The sequence below is a fragment of the Gobius niger genome, assembly GCF_951799975.1.
Source record: "Gobius niger genome assembly, chromosome: 11".
Lineage (NCBI taxonomy): Eukaryota > Metazoa > Chordata > Actinopteri > Gobiiformes > Gobiidae > Gobius > Gobius niger.
The window spans coordinates 12,239,306-12,259,003 of record NC_136862.1 but is presented as its reverse complement, the minus strand read 5'-3'; the positions used below and the strand labels follow the sequence as shown (position 1 = coordinate 12,259,003).

General features: G+C 44.1%; 1 protein-coding gene across 1 annotated transcript in view; it reads left to right on the top strand.

Moving 5' to 3' along the window:
• The window catches only part of med13a (mediator complex subunit 13a), a 61,450-nt gene that overhangs the window by 40,198 nt on the left and 1,554 nt on the right, over nt 1-19,698 (top strand). Inside the window, exons 4-27 of the mRNA XM_079565825.1 lie at nt 1,981-2,126; nt 5,787-5,987; nt 6,061-6,255; nt 6,339-6,501; nt 7,086-7,196; nt 8,052-8,789; nt 8,979-9,192; nt 11,040-11,067; nt 11,229-11,347; nt 11,433-11,517; nt 11,992-12,203; nt 12,286-12,470; nt 13,316-14,214; nt 14,294-14,461; nt 15,731-15,954; nt 16,034-16,220; nt 16,375-16,750; nt 16,853-17,084; nt 17,197-17,388; nt 17,902-18,125; nt 18,268-18,410; nt 18,489-18,647; nt 19,085-19,273; nt 19,391-19,533. Of these exons, the coding sequence (XP_079421951.1) occupies nt 1,981-2,126; nt 5,787-5,987; nt 6,061-6,255; nt 6,339-6,501; nt 7,086-7,196; nt 8,052-8,789; nt 8,979-9,192; nt 11,040-11,067; nt 11,229-11,347; nt 11,433-11,517; nt 11,992-12,203; nt 12,286-12,470; nt 13,316-14,214; nt 14,294-14,461; nt 15,731-15,954; nt 16,034-16,220; nt 16,375-16,750; nt 16,853-17,084; nt 17,197-17,388; nt 17,902-18,125; nt 18,268-18,410; nt 18,489-18,647; nt 19,085-19,273; nt 19,391-19,533 (5,533 nt within the window). The remainder of the gene's footprint in view (nt 1-1,980; nt 2,127-5,786; nt 5,988-6,060; nt 6,256-6,338; nt 6,502-7,085; nt 7,197-8,051; nt 8,790-8,978; nt 9,193-11,039; nt 11,068-11,228; nt 11,348-11,432; nt 11,518-11,991; nt 12,204-12,285; nt 12,471-13,315; nt 14,215-14,293; nt 14,462-15,730; nt 15,955-16,033; nt 16,221-16,374; nt 16,751-16,852; nt 17,085-17,196; nt 17,389-17,901; nt 18,126-18,267; nt 18,411-18,488; nt 18,648-19,084; nt 19,274-19,390; nt 19,534-19,698) is intronic.

The following is a 19,698-nucleotide window of genomic DNA, read 5'->3' as shown; positions in this document are numbered from 1 at the left end:
TATTTCGTACAAAATGAATTATCTGCTGACATAGAGTGGAGTGAAACAGTTTAAATAAAGCTAAAAAGAAAATGCTGCCACAACAAAATTGTGTTCAGGTGTTACATTAGTCCTGAGCCGCTGCATGTTTTTGGAGGTTGGGGAAACGGTGGCACTCAGAGGAACCCTGGATGGCTTCCTTCAGCGCTCTTCTGAAATAGTGAACCGCCTCCTGGGTTTGTCCCTGTTTCAGAGCGTGTTGTCCTGCACTGGTCAGTTCCTCCTCCTTCCTCTTCCTCCTGCGCAGCTCACTCCGCTCCACAACAGTCTTTCACCATCTTAAGGGAGGAGCTTATTCTCCAGTGAACATCCATTAGCCAGAGCTAGAAGGCTTGTGTGGCTTAGCTGTGAGTCTTGCCCGGATACCTCCTCGTTTGCCCCTTTTTTGTTTCTTGTAGTGCCTCTTATGGCGCCTCCACCGTGCTGCAGGTGTGGGGGGCTCTTGGTTCCTCTTTTGTGTTACAGAAGAAGAAATGTGTAGGTCTCAAATGTCTTTAGCATAAGCTAAATTAAAGGCAATGTGAGCACAAAAATGATCTGAACAGAATAGCCCCCACCTCATGACATCAGCAGGTGGGAGCATCCGTTTTGAGCTCTTGAGAAGGTAAAAGAGAGAAGGAAAATGTAGGATTTGCATTTAAATTTCTTAGCATTTAAAGTAAGTCCTCTATGATTGATAAATAATGTAATATAAAATATGTGTTTACAATGGCTGCTGTAAAATGATTAGTCTCCTGGTATGCTCTGTGCAGCTCCTGATAAGTGCCAGGGTATGTTCACTAACTAGCTCTTCTGGCAGCATCTTATTTCACAGAACTACACTGCGCGCGGTGAATGTCAAGCTGCGGAGAGCTCAGGGCATGTCTGCGCTTCGTAGGTGGTATTATCTTATTGAAGTGCTCTCTCTCCCATCGCTCCTGTTCTTTAATCCTCTGCAGAGTAGGTGTGTGCCAGGGAACGAGACGAGCTGAGAAGACTGATATTTGCTTAACCAAATCCTCCCGAGGAAGCAACCCACTTTGATCCACTTCCAAATTCACAGCGTCCACTTTCATTTGGTCATCCGTCACCGGGGCTGTCTCTTGCGCTCTAAGTGACTGCGCGCGCTTGACGGGACGGGCTGAAGGAGAGAGCGAGCTGCAGAGACAATAGCCTGCACTTCACTTTCTCCTCGCCTCCTCTGTCCAATGCTCTCAGTTCTGCGCCGAGGTTAGGCGAGCGCGGACAGGTGTTGCAGACTGGTTTGTTATTTTTCGTGTGGGAGAATGACTTATTGTTGTCAGAAGAATGCCCTGGTACAGTCAGGGCTTGTCCGTTTGATTTACAGACAGCGCACAGCGTAACGCACGTTGGCACAAAGCACAAAAGCGTTAACTCCAGGGGAAAAGCTGCCTATATACCCCTGGCCTCCTCGATGTGTAATAATGAGATTATTGTCATACTTCCCGTGGCACTGAAGTAGTGCAGCGGGCGCACTGTTATCCTCAGATTAGACTTGTCCAGCCTTCACAACAATTTAATATGGGCAAACATGATGCATCTTCATATCACCAGAGGGTGCGCTGATAAGTCGCTGCCTATTCTTACTCAGACTCGCACATCTCTAAAGCCTCTCCCTTCTTTCTGTGTGTCCGATCAAGCGGCTGTCATGTCAAAACGGGATATAATAGACTACTGAATAACTGGGGGATTTTTTATTGTGTGCTCTAAAATAAAAGAAAAAGAAAAAGAAAAAAAAACGGATTGTTGTATCATTCAACTTTTCTCTCTGTGCGTCTCTCATTCCTGATTCTTTTTCTTTTCTCTGAACACAGACATGAACCGGACTGTCTGAGTGGTGCTCCTCTGGTTGACTTATTTATTGCACAGGCAGCGCTTTTCAAAGGTGCATGTTGAAGCGGCCTGATCCCAAATGACCGTTGCCTTGTCTCTTCTTCACAGCGAGCACCTCTCCTGCGCCTTCACCTTCTTCTTGCACGGCGAGAGCAACGTGTGCACGAGCGTGGAGATCAACCAGCACCAGCCGGTCTACCACCTGACGGAGGAGCACCTCACACTGGCACAGCAGGCCTCCAGCCCTTTCCAAGGTGGGCTCATTAACAACAGACAACTGGATTATTTATAGTCTCTCTGATAGGCAAGTCTGTGCGTTATGTCCGATTAATGTGATGCAAACATTTGACACTAGGGGTGGGAACCTCTGAGTACCTCACGATTGTATACGATACGAAATACATGGCTTACGATAACGCTTATCTCACGCTACGCTGATGCTGCGATAATCGATATATTGCACAAACATAACCTACCCCTGATACCCCTTTTTTCTGTGTCCTTAAATGATCCCGGACTTACACACTGAAAATGGCTCTATAGATCTGTCAGTGACTTCATTTACATTTAAATAAACAAGAAACCACTGTCCTATTTCAAAAGGAATAAATCAACCCCAAATCAATCTTCTGTATAAATTAAAAGTAATGCTGCTGCTGTCCTGACTGAATTCTTGATCATTTTTGGCCTCTATTGACTGTGAAAACCAATGGCCGCTGACTGCTCTGCTTTGTGACGACAACACTAGGGGCCGCCATTGCTGTTGTACATCCATATAGCCGCTAGTCCCCCATTGGACAGCATTGCACTTTAGACACGTTTACTACTAACTACTTTAAAACCTGGTTTCTAATTTGCATAAGATTTCTACAGCTAGATATTCCCCCTGTGATTAAAGAACCCAGGCTGGTTTTACAGTGAAGATCCCGCCCTTATGCCCTTTTTAGGAACATGCTTCGTCACAGCAGTGTAGGAGGAGTCTGTAAATCCGCCATTATTTCTCCCTCGAACGTGGTCATTGTGGCAAACGGGGAAGAGTGAGGAATGACGGTCTATTAATAATATGTCTATGGTGAAAACAGTGGAGCACGGCTGCCTCATTGATATACATGTCATCAAAAGCATCTCTATCGGAATAAAAAGTATTGGCATCATATCATCCCGTGATATATCGGAAAATCGACATATTGTCACACTCCTATTTGACACTGACTACACAGGCTGGGAGTTAACCCACATCAGTTACTGTACGTCTGACTTGTCGGAGTGTGTAGGTCGATAATTTGAGGAGTCTGTGTTCTCAAGACAATGCAAACCGCGCTGTATCTGGCAGTCTTTTATTAGCGCCTGGCTTACATCCAACTTAAAAGGAAAGTCTCCGTAGTCTCTTTAAATTACAGTGTAGCGTAGTTATAAAAACCTTGGCTCAGATGATTTTCTATTGTTGCTCCTAATTCATTGCTGCTCTCTGTGTGAGTGCAAAATGACACACTGCTCAGATTGCAGATTTTGGACCTGTAGATTTTTATTAGATATGAGAAAGGAGGGGAAGAGTGGGGGGAGACATTCAGCTAATTGTCAGAGTCGGGAGTGAATCTAGCGGTGCAGACTGGAGGCTGACAGAGTGCCCAGTATATGTGCTGCTGCCTTAACTACTAGTCTTTCATGTATATACAATGCTTATAATGCAGAGGTGGACAAACTAAGCAGCCCGGAAAAACATGATCAAGCCCGATGTATTGACTAAAATCATCACCAATGTTTGCACCGATATAAAGAAAGGCACTGCTGCTGTTTTGTTGCTTTTTTTAACCTCTCAACCAAGCACATTATCTCTAGTTTGGCTTTACCCAAATCGGGAAGTTTCTTGAGACAAAGTGTCAAAATAGCGGCAAAAACGAGAAGAAAACAAGGACGAAAATGCAGAAAATTTGTATCAAAAACTGACCAAAAAAAAAAAAAAAACTGAAAAAAGCCACAAAAAAGCACAGCAAAATAGCAATAAGATGTGACAAAAAAGTGATGAAAGTGCTACAAAAAAGTGACAGAAACCCAATAAACAGTGGCAAAAATGGAAGGAAAGAAGCTCAGTTTAGATTGGTTTTGTCGGTCTTAGCTTTCAAATGAGGGGTTGCTCTGGCCTATAAGCTGTAAAGTCCAGAAGCCAGTCCAGAAGCTTTTAGATTAAAACTGAAATAGAGAAAATGCGCTCGGTTAAGGCTGAGGTTGAAGTGTGTTTAGGTGGTTCTAGACTTTTTGCTGATTTTATTGATTCTCCCAGCAAGTCACATTAAGAATCAAGCTGTTTTTAGATTTTACTTAACAGTCTCTACTGTCAATATTATACAACCAGCTCACAGTGTTTATTGCCTCTTCAATGTCAATCCAGGTCCACCTTGCTTCGTAGTATTATAGTAATGTATCTTCTGACTGTCTAACTGAGGATCATGTAGAGGCAGGGCTTACTTTGATCCATCCTTCCCCTTCTTCTCCTCCTCCTGCTCCTCCTCGTCTGCCAGGCCTGGTTTACTGTGTGGCAGAGCGGCCTCTCCAGGATGTGACCTCATAAAAGGGCGCAGAGAGAATATAATGAACTCTCAGCCCATTACACTGATCTGAGCACATTTGGCGTGTCTTCAGGGAGCCGCGGAGAGAAGCTACAGCGAGGAGGGGTGGGATGGGCAGGCACACGAGTGAGAGAGAGAGGGGGGGGGGGGGGGGCAGGTAAACCCTTAATGGTGCAGAGTGTGATCTCTCTCTGCCGACGCTGCCTCAAGCCCTGGGTGTCCCACGCAGTCAGGAAAGCCAGGTTCAGCTTAATCAAGGTTAATAAGGTCGATCTTTGCTGAATATTGTTGTCTTTCCCGTCACAACGACATGAATGCAAATGGTAACAATTAGCAAAGACTGTAATTATTATAATCCTCTAATGTAGGTTGGTCACAATAACAAAATTTGAAGTTCAACATACTTGGACAGAAACATTTTTGCAATAAACGGCCTTTTCTTGCCTCAGCAACTAACTCTTAAGGTATAAAATGACATTAAACCTTTGTCCGTAACGGCTGTAATCATATCTTAAAATATTACACAAGCTGGAGTAAACAAGAAAGATTATGAAACACATTTTAGTCCAGTTCAAAAATAAATGATTACATAAAAATGGCAGGAAAATGCAAATAAATATTGGGCTGTTTATCTGTCATTTAATTATTATTAAGTCGATTATTGGGACAAGCCCACTCTTATGTTATCAGAAACTATGAACTTCTGTGTCTGTCTCCATAAGGGTTTGTCATGAATAAAGTTTATGCAAATCTAAAAAAATCATTATCTCAATATTATAAAGTCAGACAAACAAGGCAAACTACTGTATATCCCATATGTAGTTTTATATATGATTGCATGGGTTGATCATATATAGATGTTTTTCTTAAATTGTTCATCTCCTCGGTTGCTGCTTTTTCCCATCTGGAAGGTTCTACCCCTTAGTCACACAATCGATAGCTCCGTCCAAACAGAGGCTATGACAAATACTCCCCCTCTCTTCCAGCGCCTGTGATAGAGCCCGGCACAGAGGAGCAGCGGGGCGTTTCATGTGTGTGTGTTTCTACATGTAGTTGATTAGCATTTGGTTTACGTTCTCGTTTGAGCAATTTATACATTATGCATGTTAGCTGTACAGCCGTCTACATCAGCCGATGGATCTAGGTCTGCTCTTTATGCAGATGGCCTCTCGCCATGACTGCTGTGCTGAGAGCAAAGCCATGGCTGTTGCTGAAGCCCCTGTTTATGAGTTATGGGCTTAAACAAGACTTACCTTTAAACCAAGAGAATCTGCTCTGAACACATTTGTTTTTTTTTAATTAAGTGTTATGTAATCATTGTCTTGTCTTTCTCTTTTCCACATTTAGTTATCCTGAGTCCTTATGGCTTAAATGGAACACTAACTGGACAGTCATTCAAGATGTCAGACCCTCCCACTAAGAGGCTGATTGAGGAATGGAGCCAGTTTTATCCCATCAGCCCCAGTGCCAAGGAAGGCGTGTCAGAAGACAAGCTGGAGGACATGGACTGGGAGGATGACTCCTTAGCGTCTGTGGAAGTCCTTGTTGGTGAGCGTTGTTACTTGTGAGGTAATGAGGCAATGTCTAGTGCTCCCTTTGCTGATGGTTCTGGTGTGAACAGGTGGTGTGCGGATGGTGTACCCTGCCTGTCTGGTGCTCGTGCCTCAGTCAGACATCCCTGTTACTGCCCCTGTGGGGTCGTCCCACTGCACTGCCGTCTACACTGGTGGCCACCAAGTGCCTGCTTCCCAGAGAGAGCCTGCCATGTCTTTGGTGACGCTTACACCTCCAACATCTCCGGAAGAGACGCCGCCAGGTATTCAAAGAGTGTTAACACTTCACTTGAAACGTTTTTGGGGGGTTTTATGTCAAATTTACTGTGTTTGCCTCCTTTTTCAGTGGAATCTCTCACAGCCCAAAAGTGGGTCAAATTGACTTCATCAACGGATGCATTTAGTGTGGACACAACCAACCATCATGGAGGCAAGATACCTCGCAGACTAGCCCATCAGGTGGTGAAACGGGTCTGGCAAGAGTGCAATATCAACCGAGCACAGAACAAGTACGTTTCTGTCAGGCCTTTTTTCTGGCATGTTTACAGTTGCTTCAATTAATTGATTGTCTCAGTTTTTCTCTTAGATAAATTGAGGAAATTTGTTTAAAATTACTTGATCTGATCAAGAACATGCACAGACAGACAAGGGGTTTAATTAGTAGGATTTTATAAGTACATTTTAGTACATTTTAGTATTTGTCTAGTCACATTCATAACATGTGCTCCCTTGTAATTATATAGTTCTTTTATTTTCTCCCTGTAAATGTTCATCATCAGTGAGTCTGACACATTGGGAGCACCCCAGGATCTGTTGCCCCTTGACCAAGCACAGAGTGTCAGCTGTAGTTAGCTGTTGGCTTGTCAGTAAAATGTAATTCTGCTACGAGGAAACTATGAAGTCTTCCTTGGTGTAAACAACTCTCGCTGGTTTTAATGAAGCGTGAGAAGCTGTCACATCTTTTTTTTTTTTTTTCACTTTTTATCAAAACAGTAGCATAGCAGCCTTCATTTTTTGGGGGTAATTTTGAACTACATTGCTGCTTCATGTTAAAATCATTACTAGTATTCACTGCTCTATTATCTCTCCCCAGGCGTAAATACTCAGCAGCAACTAATGGTACCTGCGAGGAGGAGCTGACTGAGAAATTGGGAGTGTGGGATTTTGTGGAGCCTTCTAAAAGGTCGCACTGCAGCTGTTCTAGGTGAGTCACTGGATATGAGGGCGACGTTAGTGTGTGCGTGGCTAATCCCCTCTGTGTGCCCTCACATTTCAATATTAAAAGGAGGAGTCGCCGGAGATTTGCCACTGAGCAGCAAAGTCAGCAAAATAAGACTTCTATTCATTTCAAGATTTGACACGTGAATTAATCTCCGTATATCCCAGTTTAAAACTATTTTCTCGAAGTGACAAGATAGTTGTGCCTTAAATCTCTGCTGGGTTGGGATGTTTTTTTTGTGATATTACTATAGTGTGACAACAGCGGAGGCTTTTTACATGACGCAGTGAGTTTGTCATATACATTGTGGTGTCTTTTCATATAAGTAACTAATAGAGAAGCACAGTGTTCTGCTGGCCGGGGAACGCCTCGGGATTCCCCCCAGAAGAGCTGGAGGAAGTGTACGTGCATGGGAAAGTCTGGGCAAAATGATAGATGGAGTGTTCTGCTATCGAAACAAATGAGCAGATTCTAGTTTGGAAACCCTGTAGTTGGGGAATCCTAACAGTATGTATGGATAAGTCGAGCAGCCTTGGACCACAACAAGACTTAAGTGGATTGGCCCAGTCAACTGGAGCATGTTAATAGGTTGGACGCTAACCAACACTTGCGGGACATTGAAATGAGAGGCTGTGCATTGCCAGTGTAAAGCACTGTTGTCTTAATTTTGTGCTGGGTCTGCTGATGCATATAAATGGCACACCTCATAAAAATTAAGAGTAGCATTATTAAACCACACGGTAGATGACAGTGTCTGGTGGTCACGGCCTCAATTATAAGCTGAATTAAATTATGCATGCTTATTATTTGTGTATTTACCTGTTACCTTGTCCCCTGCAGACACAAATCGGGGAAGCAGCGGACAGGAAACACCCCAGGTCAGCCACAGTTACCGGGTCAACCCTTACAAACTCCCACAAAGCACAAAGCAGGGGGAGACAAACCAGAGAAAGGCGACAAGCAGCAGAAAAGGCCTCAGACACCTTTTCATCATCGCAGTTTGACCTGTGAGGATGCATCGATAGAGAGCGAGGCCACGGCCAACCAGAGGTTAGCTATTCGAAGCCAAGAAGCAGGACGATTTACAAGTATGCGCTCTACAGATGTGCCCAACATTCAGAAAGCTCCTCAGCTTCACAGTGCAGCCATAAACAGCGGGCCATCCGAGGCCAACTCCCCACCACCCCCACCACTGAGCCCCCATCCCTGTGAGCAGAGTGAGGAGTCCGGAGAGGGCATGAAGAACCCCTCAACCCCCAACAGTCAACACTTCTATCAGCCGCCAGAGCCCTGCCTTGTGGGAGGGAAGAATGGCAGCGACGAGCCGGGTCCAGAAGGCTTGAATCAGCACTTCCACCATCACATCCCTTCAGCTGTCCCGGCTTACCTCGAGCCACCAGAACCTACTGTGTATGTGGGCTCAGCAGTCAACCTGGAGGGGGACAGCTCCCATGCTCCATGGCGGTTCTTTAACCTGCCCCGCAAGAAAGACATTGATCTACCAGCTCTTCTGCTGCCGGGAGACAAGCTAAGGGACGATGGGTCATCTTCACTGGACAGCTTAGTGTCAGTCACAGAGTAAGTTTTTTATACACTCTCCACAAATTCAATATACTTGATATATAATTAAATTAAATAAAGTGATTATTATACAAACTAGTGCTGTATATTCATAAAGCTGCAAAATGTTTTTTTTTGTGTGCAATTTGTGGAATTTGGGCTTGAGCTTTCAAAAAAGTAATATGACATTCTGATCTCAACTTTCAGAGTGATGTCTACATCGAAACATCCACTAAAGGTATCAGACGAGCGAGTCCAGATGTATCGAGCCCGGAGAAATCAGTACTTATCTGCTGCCATCAGTGATGGAGACCATGAGCCAGAGGTGGATCCTTACGCTTTTGAGGAGGGGGATGTGAAATTCACTTTCTCCAGGAAGGATAAAGCAGGAGATGGACGTGAGCCAGGCAAGAAGCATAAGGTAAGAATACAGATTTTTGCAATATTTTTTCAGGTTATTATAGTCTATTTAAATACCACAGATTACAGTAATGACTGGAATGTCATCAGGTCAATAGAAGCCAGTGCCAATAGAATAAATTAAAGGCAATACAAATTTGAAATGATGTTGTCCATGTATCAACAAAAATGTCAGCTGATGGATTATTTATTTGGAGCAAATTTAAATAAATAATAAGAGAAATAAGTGAGTATGGCTGGGCAGACTACATCAATGTTACACTAAAGCAATTGACACAAGCATTTGTGACATGTTTCCCTCCAAGGTTTAATTGAGCCCCTGTTTTTAGTTAACCCGGATTTACAACATATTGTAGTATTTAGTCTGTTCATTTTTTTTTTCTTTCCACTTTTGCAATGTGTTCCTCTGGCCCACCTTAGCCTGTGCGGTTGTTGTTTCCTGCTGGCTCTGTTTCCAGACAATGGCCACCTGTTAGCAATGGATTGCCCCCAGCGTTTGAAAGAGACTCGATGTGTTCATTCACTGACTGCAGCTTTGCAGCTGGCTTCACAGGGGCAGGAGTCTAACCACTGTAACAAACTTGGTCCAGTGGAGCATTCAGTTCAAACATAACATTTTGTTAGTCTGGGGATGTCTGTAGTGTCAGCCTTTGGTCTGTGGGGGGATTTAAGTGTGAGTCCAGCTCCCAGCAGAGCAGTTCTTCCAGACTGTGTGCTCTGAAGCTTTTCTTTTGTTGTGTGGTCCTCTGTTCAGACATGTTCTGTGCATGCTGGAGTTTGTATTAATGGACCATATTATTTTTGTATTAGCCACATTTTATCTAGATTAAAGCTATGTAAACTTAGTGATCTTGTTTTATGCAGAATTTGTGCAAAAGGTGGAACTTGGAGACGCAGTATTATAACTCCGATTTTAGTCAACTGTTAGGTGTTTTCATACTTAACATTTCCTGCCAAGGCCAGGTTATTGATAAGAAGCTGAGACACCATTAGTACCTATAGATTGTGGCCTTCTAGTGGATTCTGTGCAGAGCTGAGGATTGCTCCTTTAAGGGAGACAGATTAAGGCCTGCACAGCACAGAAAAAAGCCTTGGAGCGTAATGAAATCAATGGCTAGAAGAACATAACATTCCTATTCCCTAGGTTGAACTACTCAGCACACAATGTACACAGCCCCATCATAAGAGCACACAGGCTCTGCTAACCTCACAGACACACAGCATACTGGCACACAGAGGCCGGCCCTCCCACATATTGATGTCTGGGCTGGAGCCGAACAGACCATTCCTTCCTGATTTCACTCGGACCCACACTGGAAATCTCATTTCCCATCACGCTGTTTTCTATTATTCCTCCCACACTGTCTTAGAGCGGTTTTTCCATTGTCTGTTGATTTCTGTTTAATCAATTTTGTAAATTGGTACAACTAAACAAACTAAAGACTGTAGTTCTTTTGGTTAAGGCAATCTTTGGAATGAAAAATAACTCTTTAATTTGAACCAATTAGTCAAGTTTTTTTTTTCAGTTGGCTAATATTATTTATTCAAATGATCAGAGTAAAATGTGTGTATAATTAGGTCACTATAACAAGATGGATATATTGAGTCAGGAAAATGTTGCAATAAATGATTTTATTGAAGACCTTTTAATGCCACAGAAACTAACTCTAAAGCTTAAAAATGACCATAAAGCTTTGTTTGGAAAGTACTTAAATCTGTCATTTATTGAACGATAAGTCAATATAGTAATTATCGGGACAGCCTTATGTATAATAACACAACTCTTAAGGTCTGTTTGCACTAAAATATAGAAAAGGAAGTTAAGTGTTTTTTTTCTCCATTTGACAGGGCGAAGATGGAGCAAGTCTATCTGATGGTGAGTCTTTTTCTGCCAGTAATTCCCAAGACACGAGCAATAAATTCAGCAGAGTTAATGTATAACTTTAACTACCATATATCGACCATTTCAGAAACTCTTTTAAACTCAAATACACTGAAGTATTACATTCCTTTCAAAATGTGGCACTTTTCCCACAGATGCTCAGAAGGGGTCGAACAACCGCGTGGCTTCTACCAGCCTTATCCATGAGACTGATCTCGTCGTGTCCATCAATGATCTGGATAACCTTTTCAACTCAGATGAGGATGATCTCGCTGTAAGTTGACGACGACGCTGACAACAGATAACGCTTCTGTTTCGAGGCAATCGGAGAATCAAACCTGCTTTTTTTGTGTCCACAGCCTGGTTCCAGACGACCGGTGAACGGGACTGAGGATAAATTTGGGAAAGAGCCTAAACCGCCTCTGGACCCTGTTTCATGTATAAGTATGTGTCTCACTGGCTCATACAAGGGTCAACACTGTTGGATGTGTTTAGTTTGTCTTGGGACCACGTTTTCTTCTTGCCTGGCTAGGTTTTAAATTTTAAATAGCTCTATTAGACACTCCCCTTCATACTGCTCTTTAAAGGCAAAGAAGGTGCTGTCTATTGGCTTGCATTTTACGAGGACACCTAGTGGTGAAGTGCACACAATGCAGACACAACCATGTTATCTCAGTAAACAATGAAATCTTCACACTAAATTTCTCAATCAACAGATCTTTTCAAAGTAAACTGTAAATAAGTAAATGCCTTGATCATTGTTTGCTTGTAGGAATTAGCAAAATCAGTTCTCAAACGTTTTACCTGGTTAAATAAAGGCCAAATGAAGAGTAAAAGTAAAAGCATTATTAGTACAGCATGATATTATTTCCTAACAGTCCCTTGTGACTGATCCCGGTTGTTTCTGTGTGGTTTCAGGTTCTGCAGACCTGCATCAGATGTTTCCTACACCTCCCTCGCTTGAGCAGCACATTATGGGCTACTCTCCGATGAACATGTGCAGCAAGGACTACGGCAGCATGGACGCCAACCTCGGCATGACCACTTTAGACGGCATCTCGTCTCTGGGAGGGCACTTCAAAATTGAGGTGGAGGAGAGCTTCTGCAGCCCGAAGCCATCCGAGATCAAGGTGAGCGAGTCCAGCCTGATTTAGTAGTAGAAATGTGCAGCGCAAGTGAATTTCAAGCTGAAGATTTGCTTTTTATGTGCAGGACTACTCGTTTGTATACAAGCCCGATCTGTGCCAGGCCTTTGTGGGCTGCACTATGTTCGCTCCTCTGAAGACGTTGCCCAGTCAGTGTTTACCTCCCATCAAACTCCCAGATGAATGTGTTTACAGGCCCAGCTGGACAATGGGCAGAGAAATGCCTGTCATGACCTTCATCAACAAAGACAGGTACCACACTTATCTTATTATGTACTGGTTCATCTTTGACTATGCCGTAACTACCTCTGTTTATTTATATATCCTTGAAATATGGGCATAACCAAAGTGTTTAATCATGCATTCAAGCATTTAAATAATGAACTGAACCTTTGAAAGATTAGAATTCAAGAACATGTTGATAGATTTGTAAAACTTTTCTATGACATACCTACTTTCCAGACTATAAGCCGCTACTTTTTTCACACGCTTTGAACCCTGCGGCCTGTACAGCGATGTGCAACTGAATATTGTGTCATATTATCAATAACAAGACACCTACATTTAATCATAGATAGAGCGCTACACAAGTGTGCGTGTTTTTAGCTTTCAGCAGTCCTGATCTACCTTTACTATGATAGACTCAGCAGACAGATTAGCAGTATGCACTTAGGTACACTTGGCAAATATCCAGAAGCTTCTTGTCTGTGCTGCAGCCTCTTGCAGCCTGCCCTGGCTCAGTGAATGCTGCCTTGGGACTTCCTCCTAATGGCCCTCAGTGAAGAGTCGTTTCCCACATGCAGCCTGGGACATTATGTGCTCTCTCCACCTTTCTCTACCGCGCCGATATTTCCACTTGTGCTCTCTCTCCCTTCCTATGCGTTAACACACAGCTGCCTGCCAAGCCGAAAATAAACCTTAGCTCATGTTAATGCTGTTTCCACATTTTTTTCTCTTTCATTATGAACTACTTCTTATTGAATTTGTACATCTGGGGAAAAACATTTTTATATATCAACATCAACATGCACTGGATTATGAATTGTTGAATGGTAAAGCCTAATCAAGCCCTTGTTTTGTTTTGCTTACCTTCTCAGCAATATCCCGAGTGTGGGCAGTGTGATAGAGCAAGACTACACTCCTCAGACACACGCCATGTCCAACAGCGCCCCGCCGAGCAACAGCGGTGCCGGGATCCTGCCATCGCCCGCCACTCCGCGTCTTTTCTCCGCGCCCACTCCACGGACTCCCCGCACTCCCTGGACGCCGCGCGGGCCCTCCAGCGTCCAGGGCTCGCTGAAGTACGAGAACTCCGACCTGTACTCTCCGGCGTCCACGCCCTCCACCTGTCGTCCCCTGAACTCAGTCGAACCAGCAACGGTACCCCCCATCCCCGAAGCCCACAGCCTGTACGTCACGCTCATCCTCTCCGAGTCGGTCATGAATCTTTTCAAAGACTGCAACTTCGACAGCTGCTGCATTTGCGTGTGTAACATGAATATCAAAGGAGCAGACGCGGGGGTCTATTTGAGTGACCCCGTCGCGGAGGCTCAGGAACCGTGCAGTTGCGGGTTCAGCGCCATTGTCAACCGGCGGTACGGCAACGACTCGGGCCTCTTTCTGGAAGACGAGCTGGACATCATCGGGCGCGGGTCGGACGCCAGCCGGGAAGCGGAAAAAAGGTTCGAGGAGCTACGGCTGGCGTCGCTGGAGGGAAGCAGCATGGCGAGAGGAGAGCGCGTCCCGGACGAGCTGGTTAGCCTCGTGCAGGAACTATGCACTAACCCCTTTTCACCCATTTCAATCCTGGAGGAGAACATTGTGACACGGGGCTTAACCAGGACGTCCTGTCAGAGAGTGGAGGAGAGAGACTATCGTGGTGACTGTTACATGGCCTTAGAGCGCGGCAGGCAGTTTATGGACAACATGTCGGGAGGCAAAGTGGACGAGGCACTTGTCAAAAGCTCGTGCCTACACCACTGGGCCAAACAAAATGGTAAGGAATCAGTTCCAAATGTTTTTGAGTGACATAAGAAAAATTAACCATGATTTTTTTTTTTTTTTTCTCCCCACAGTTGTAGATGCAAATACGTTATGCTCTCAGGATGTGCTGAGGGTACTGATGTCGCTACAACCTGTTCTTCAAGATGCAATTCAGAAGAAGAGGACGGTGCGGTCGTGGGGTGTCCAAGGTCCCCTCACCTGGCAGCAGTTTCACAAGATGGCTGGGCGAGGGTCCTACGGTAATGCAAATTGTTATTGCAGTATCCATGTCACAAGAATCTCAAATGATTACAATTTTACTGAGGTGCTACATCTGACAATGACAAAAATATTATATTAAAAGGGGGGGGGGGGGTATTATGCAAAATCCACTTTTTAGAGCTTCACACAACAAAGAGGAGCAAGAGAAGGAAGGGCTTACGGGAAATTGCGTAAAAAAACAGGAAGTGAAACCGCTGGATATTTTGTTTCTGCTGACTTAGTTCAAAATTGCATTTTCTCGCCAACAAGGTAATAAAGATGTGTTTGAGATTATTGTCAAATACTAACCTGGCTAACACCATGCTGCTGTGTGCGCTCGAATTATTTCGAACTGCACAACAGCCTGGGGACCATGGCCGAAATCTCCGGTGGATTTGGGAACCAATCACAGAGCGAGGAGGGACGGCAAGACGATGACGCGCTATTCGATATATGGAAGCTTGTAGTTTATTTACGGATAATAAAAAAAAAGTTTATTTACGGATCCAACGTGACAGCAGCAGACACGATGGTATTTTTTGATCAAGCTTTAGACCTTGTTCTAAATAATTTAGCTCAAAAGTTTACAGCGGGTACGTCATACGTCATCTCATACGATGATACCATTGGCCATGGCTACGTGCAGACGCATGAGACTTTTTTTTTTTTTTTTTTCGTATCGCCCAATAAACGAGTATGGACGATCGTAAACCACACCTCTCCTACGAGAAAATGAATTGGTGGTCCCCAGACTAAATATCACTTGTGATTTTAGTCTGGTGTTAGCCAGGCTAGTCAAATACCTGCAAAAATACAAAATTTGTAGTTTGATGTAATGAGGCAGGAAAATATATTGAGATTTTTATGCCGACAAAACTGTAACTCTGAAAATAAGATAATCCTTTATTGATCTCAAAATGGAGAAATTCACTTATTCGGCATTCAATAAGCAATAAGGAAATAAGAATAAATAAATACCTGAAGCATAACACTGTCATTAAACTTTAGTTCTAAATGTACCTAGTCACATATAGTTTAGCTCTACAATTGAGTCACCCTCTGTCTTTTTGGAAGGTGGAGGTAGAAACTGAACTCCGGCTGTACAACTTGTCTTAGGTGTAACTGGTGTTGTCTAAACCCTTAAGGAGGTGCTGTCAGATCTCGGTGACCTCACCCTGTAATGCCCGGTGGAAGTGGATCTGACCGATTTGCTCAGTTTCTCGTCTGACCTGCTCCTGCTCTTGTCTTTTGTCTCCGTACTCCCACAGGCACTGATGAGTCCCCCGAGCCCCTGCCCATCCCCACCTTCTTAGTGGGCTACGAGTACGACTTTGTGGTCCTGTCTCCATTCTGCCTGCCCTACTGGGAGAAGCTGTTACTGGACCCCTTTGGTTCCCAGCGGGACGTCGGGTATCTGGTGGTTTGTCCTGACAACGAGGCTCTGCTCTGTGGTGCCAAAAGCTTTTTTAGAGACCTCACTGCTGTTTATGAGGTACAGTTTTCAGACATAAGGGTTGTACAGACAAGCAAAATTATTGGCAAAACTCACCATCATGCTTTCTCCTTGTTAGTCTTGCCGATTGGGCCAGCACCGACCTATTTCAAAAGGTTACGCAGATGGGATTGTTGTTGTTGGTGGCACAGCAGCTAAGAATCATTCGGACCAGCCAGTAAGCGACTGGTTTCTCAAGGCCGCCAGCAGCAGTGATGCCTTCACAAAGCTTAAACTCTATGCACAAGTCTGTCGCCATGACCTTGGTAAGTGCCATTTCCAGCATCCTTTATTCATTTCCTTTCTAGCAATAGATTTCTTTTACTAACAATGTAGCGACTCCATTATGGTTTCTCTGTTGATGTAAGCCTGTGATCCTTTGTCTTTTTGTTTAATCTTTGTTTAAATATTCTTTTCCAGCTCCATACCTCGCATCACAGTCTTTGGATGGGTCTCTCCTCACACAGCTTTCTCCTGCCTCATCTGGTCCGACAGCATCCTCACAACAGTCTAGCTCCTCCAGCTCAGCGGGTCAGCAGGGCTCTAATAACAGCAACAGTGCGTCGGGAAACACTTCTGCAACATCAAACACTCAGAATTCCTCAGGCCAGTCTGGCAGTGGGATGGCGTCTGTCAAGCCAGGCTCCTATCCCCCTTTTGGGAGCATGGGTACTCAGGTCCAGGGAAGTGGTTCCCAGAGTGGACAGCTGGGACAGCAGGCTGGGGCCCAGAACAGTGGGCCCTCAGGCGATGGCTCCAACAGACAGGCTCAGCCGTCCACTGAGCCTCCTGAAAGGTATTGCTTAACACAAACACGCTAAACCTCTTCATTCTGACATTTGTGTATGAAAAACACTAATCACCTTTGCTAATACTAAAGAACATCTATTATTTACAGCACTTTGGACAGGGAAAAGGTTGGCATCCCTACAGACGGGGAATCCCACGGTATTACATATCCCCCTGCTATTGTGGTTTACATCGTGGATCCCTTCAGTTATGAGGAAGCCGACAGTGGTGTTGGTGCAGTGCCAGGCCACTCCAGTGTTTGGACTCTGGGTTTGCTCCGCTGCTATTTAGAAATGCTTGAGTCCCTGCCCCCTCACATTCGCAACGCTGTCTCTGTTCAGGTGAGCGCATGTCTCTCTAGAGAGCCACTACACAGTATTGCTTCATTATGGCTGTGATGAATCTCTTAACTACTTTCACGTCATCAAAACAAGTAATGAATCTCTCTTTCAGATCGTCCCCTGCCAGTACCTGCTACAGCCTGTCCGCAGCAAAGACCGCCACATGTACGCACAGCACCTCAAATCTTTGGCCTTTACCGTGTTCGCCCAGTGCAGACGACCACTGCCCACCTCCACGCATGTCAAGTCTCTGACCGGCTTTGGCCCTGGCTTAGCCCTCGACACTGCCCTCAAGTCCTCAGAGGTAAACGCCGCATATGAGACTTTGCTAAGGGCAGCCACTGGTTCCTTCTGTTGACGTTAGAAGATATCAGTGTGTAGTGTTTAATGATCCAGGGAAAAGTCAAACTGTGTAACTCTGTTTAAACAAGCTTACACCATTTAGGCCTGATCAGACGTTTGTCTAATGATTAATAATTAAAAAGGAGATGCAGATTTTAGTTCACAGTCATCACCCTTTATTTTCCCTATTGTATCAAGTGTGCTGGTAACCCTCTGCTACCCTTTGTACCAATTTGCGTTCTATTATCTGGCTGGGTAACTCTTAGGGATTTCTATAATGGGATTCTGAGTCCAAGTTTAGACAAAGGGGCTCTTTCGATCAAGTCTAAATTTGGAAGACTTTTGCGGCTCAGACTGCTGTTTTAAAGATCAAAGGACAGTGACTTTTTAACACCATGAAAATTAAAATATATAGTTTGACTTTTTCCTGTCCTATAGTTTCCTGTCCTGATCATTGTTTTCTCCCACCACCCAGAGGCCAGAGTGCGTCAGACTGTATACGCCTCCCTTCATCTTAGCCCCGGTAAAGGACAAGCAGACAGAGCTTGGCGAAACATTTGGAGAGGCATCGCAGAAGTACAACGTCCTGTTTGTGGGATACTGTATGTCGCATGACCAACGCTGGCTCCTGGCGACATGCACTGACCTTTATGGTGAACTCTTGGAGACCTGCATCATCAACATTGATGTACCCAATAGGTATGGCAACCATCATCTAATGTGTTTTTCGCTTTTATATAGATTTCAGTAACAAAGCCTGAACTACTTCAAATAAATAATTAAATATTATATTAATATATACTGATTCACTTACTGTAGTTTTGTGGTTCTTTCTTTACAGGGCACGGAGGAAAAGGGGTTCAGTTCGAAGGTTGGGGCTGCAGAAGCTTTGGGACTGGTGTTTGGGCCTTGTGCAGATGACGTCGGTGCCATGGAGGGTGGTGATTGGGCGATTAGGCAGGATAGGGCACGGCGAGTTGAAAGGTAAGGAGGAGTTAGCTTCTTTTATTAGTTTATGTTGTGTTTTATATTTTGCATCTCCTACATCCTCTAACGTTACAGACTGGAGTATCCTGCTGAGTCGAAGGAACCTACAGTCACTCAGTCGTCGTTTGAAAGAAATGTGCCGAATGTGTGGCATCTCTGCCTCCGATACTCCCAGCATCCTCAGTGTGTGTCTTGTCGCTATGGAGCCTCAAGGATCCTTTGTTATTAGGCCAGGTACAATGTTTTTTTTTATTATCACGACTATATTTAAAGTCAAATCATGGACAAGAATAATGTTTTAGTTTGTTGCACATAAAGGAGTCATTCTATTTTAGCAGTATGTTGTATCCCTGGCTTTGTGGGTGATAGATGGTACTAAATCACACTGTGTGTCACCTTGCTGTTCAGAGTAGATTGATGGCTGGGCAGATCATGTACCGTTTGCTCATAAAGCTCTACCTTTCACCTCCCCATTGATCTTTTTGGTTTGTGATGGAAAGCCAGATCGATGGGTCTATTTTTGGAAACAAGTGTGGGGTTTTCATCATTATAGGGTTACGTTGAGCCATGCTGTCACTTCACCCAACTTTCCTCACACATTGTGTGTTTTATTACATTGAATTTGCTTGTTTTAAAGACTTGTCTCTTTTCCCTCTGCTTCTCTCCCTTAGACTCAGTGTCAACGGGTTCAGTGTTTGGCCGCAGCACCACTCTGAACATGCAGACATCGCAGCTCAGCACTCCCCAGGACACCTCCTGCACTCATATCCTGGTCTTCCCCACCTCTGCCCATGTCCAAGTAGCCAGCTCAAATTACACCAACATTGATCCCAACCTTGATATCCTCAATGCCACCACTGGTCAGTACTTCCAAAGAATGATAAAATAAATGTCAACGTGGGCATATTACAATGGATAAACAAACAAACAATACAATACAAATTAACTAAATTTATGTTGATGTTTGCACTTTTCAGATGGTTCAGACGCCATTGGAATCTTTGACCTGCTAGACCAAGAAAATGAGTTGGTTGATCCAGACATGATAATTTCTCCAACCACCTCCCCAGTTCACTCCCCGGGGGGCTCACATTACCACCATGGAGGAGATGGCAGTAAGGTAAGGATTCATTTGGTAAATGTAACATTACGATTTAGCACATTTGTTATGGGCACAAGAGCTTCTCTGTACAATGGCATTAATTTTCTAATCAGTAGAAAGATATTATTATTATTTATAAATTATTAACATAGACCTTCATCATTTCCAACATGTGAGAATTAA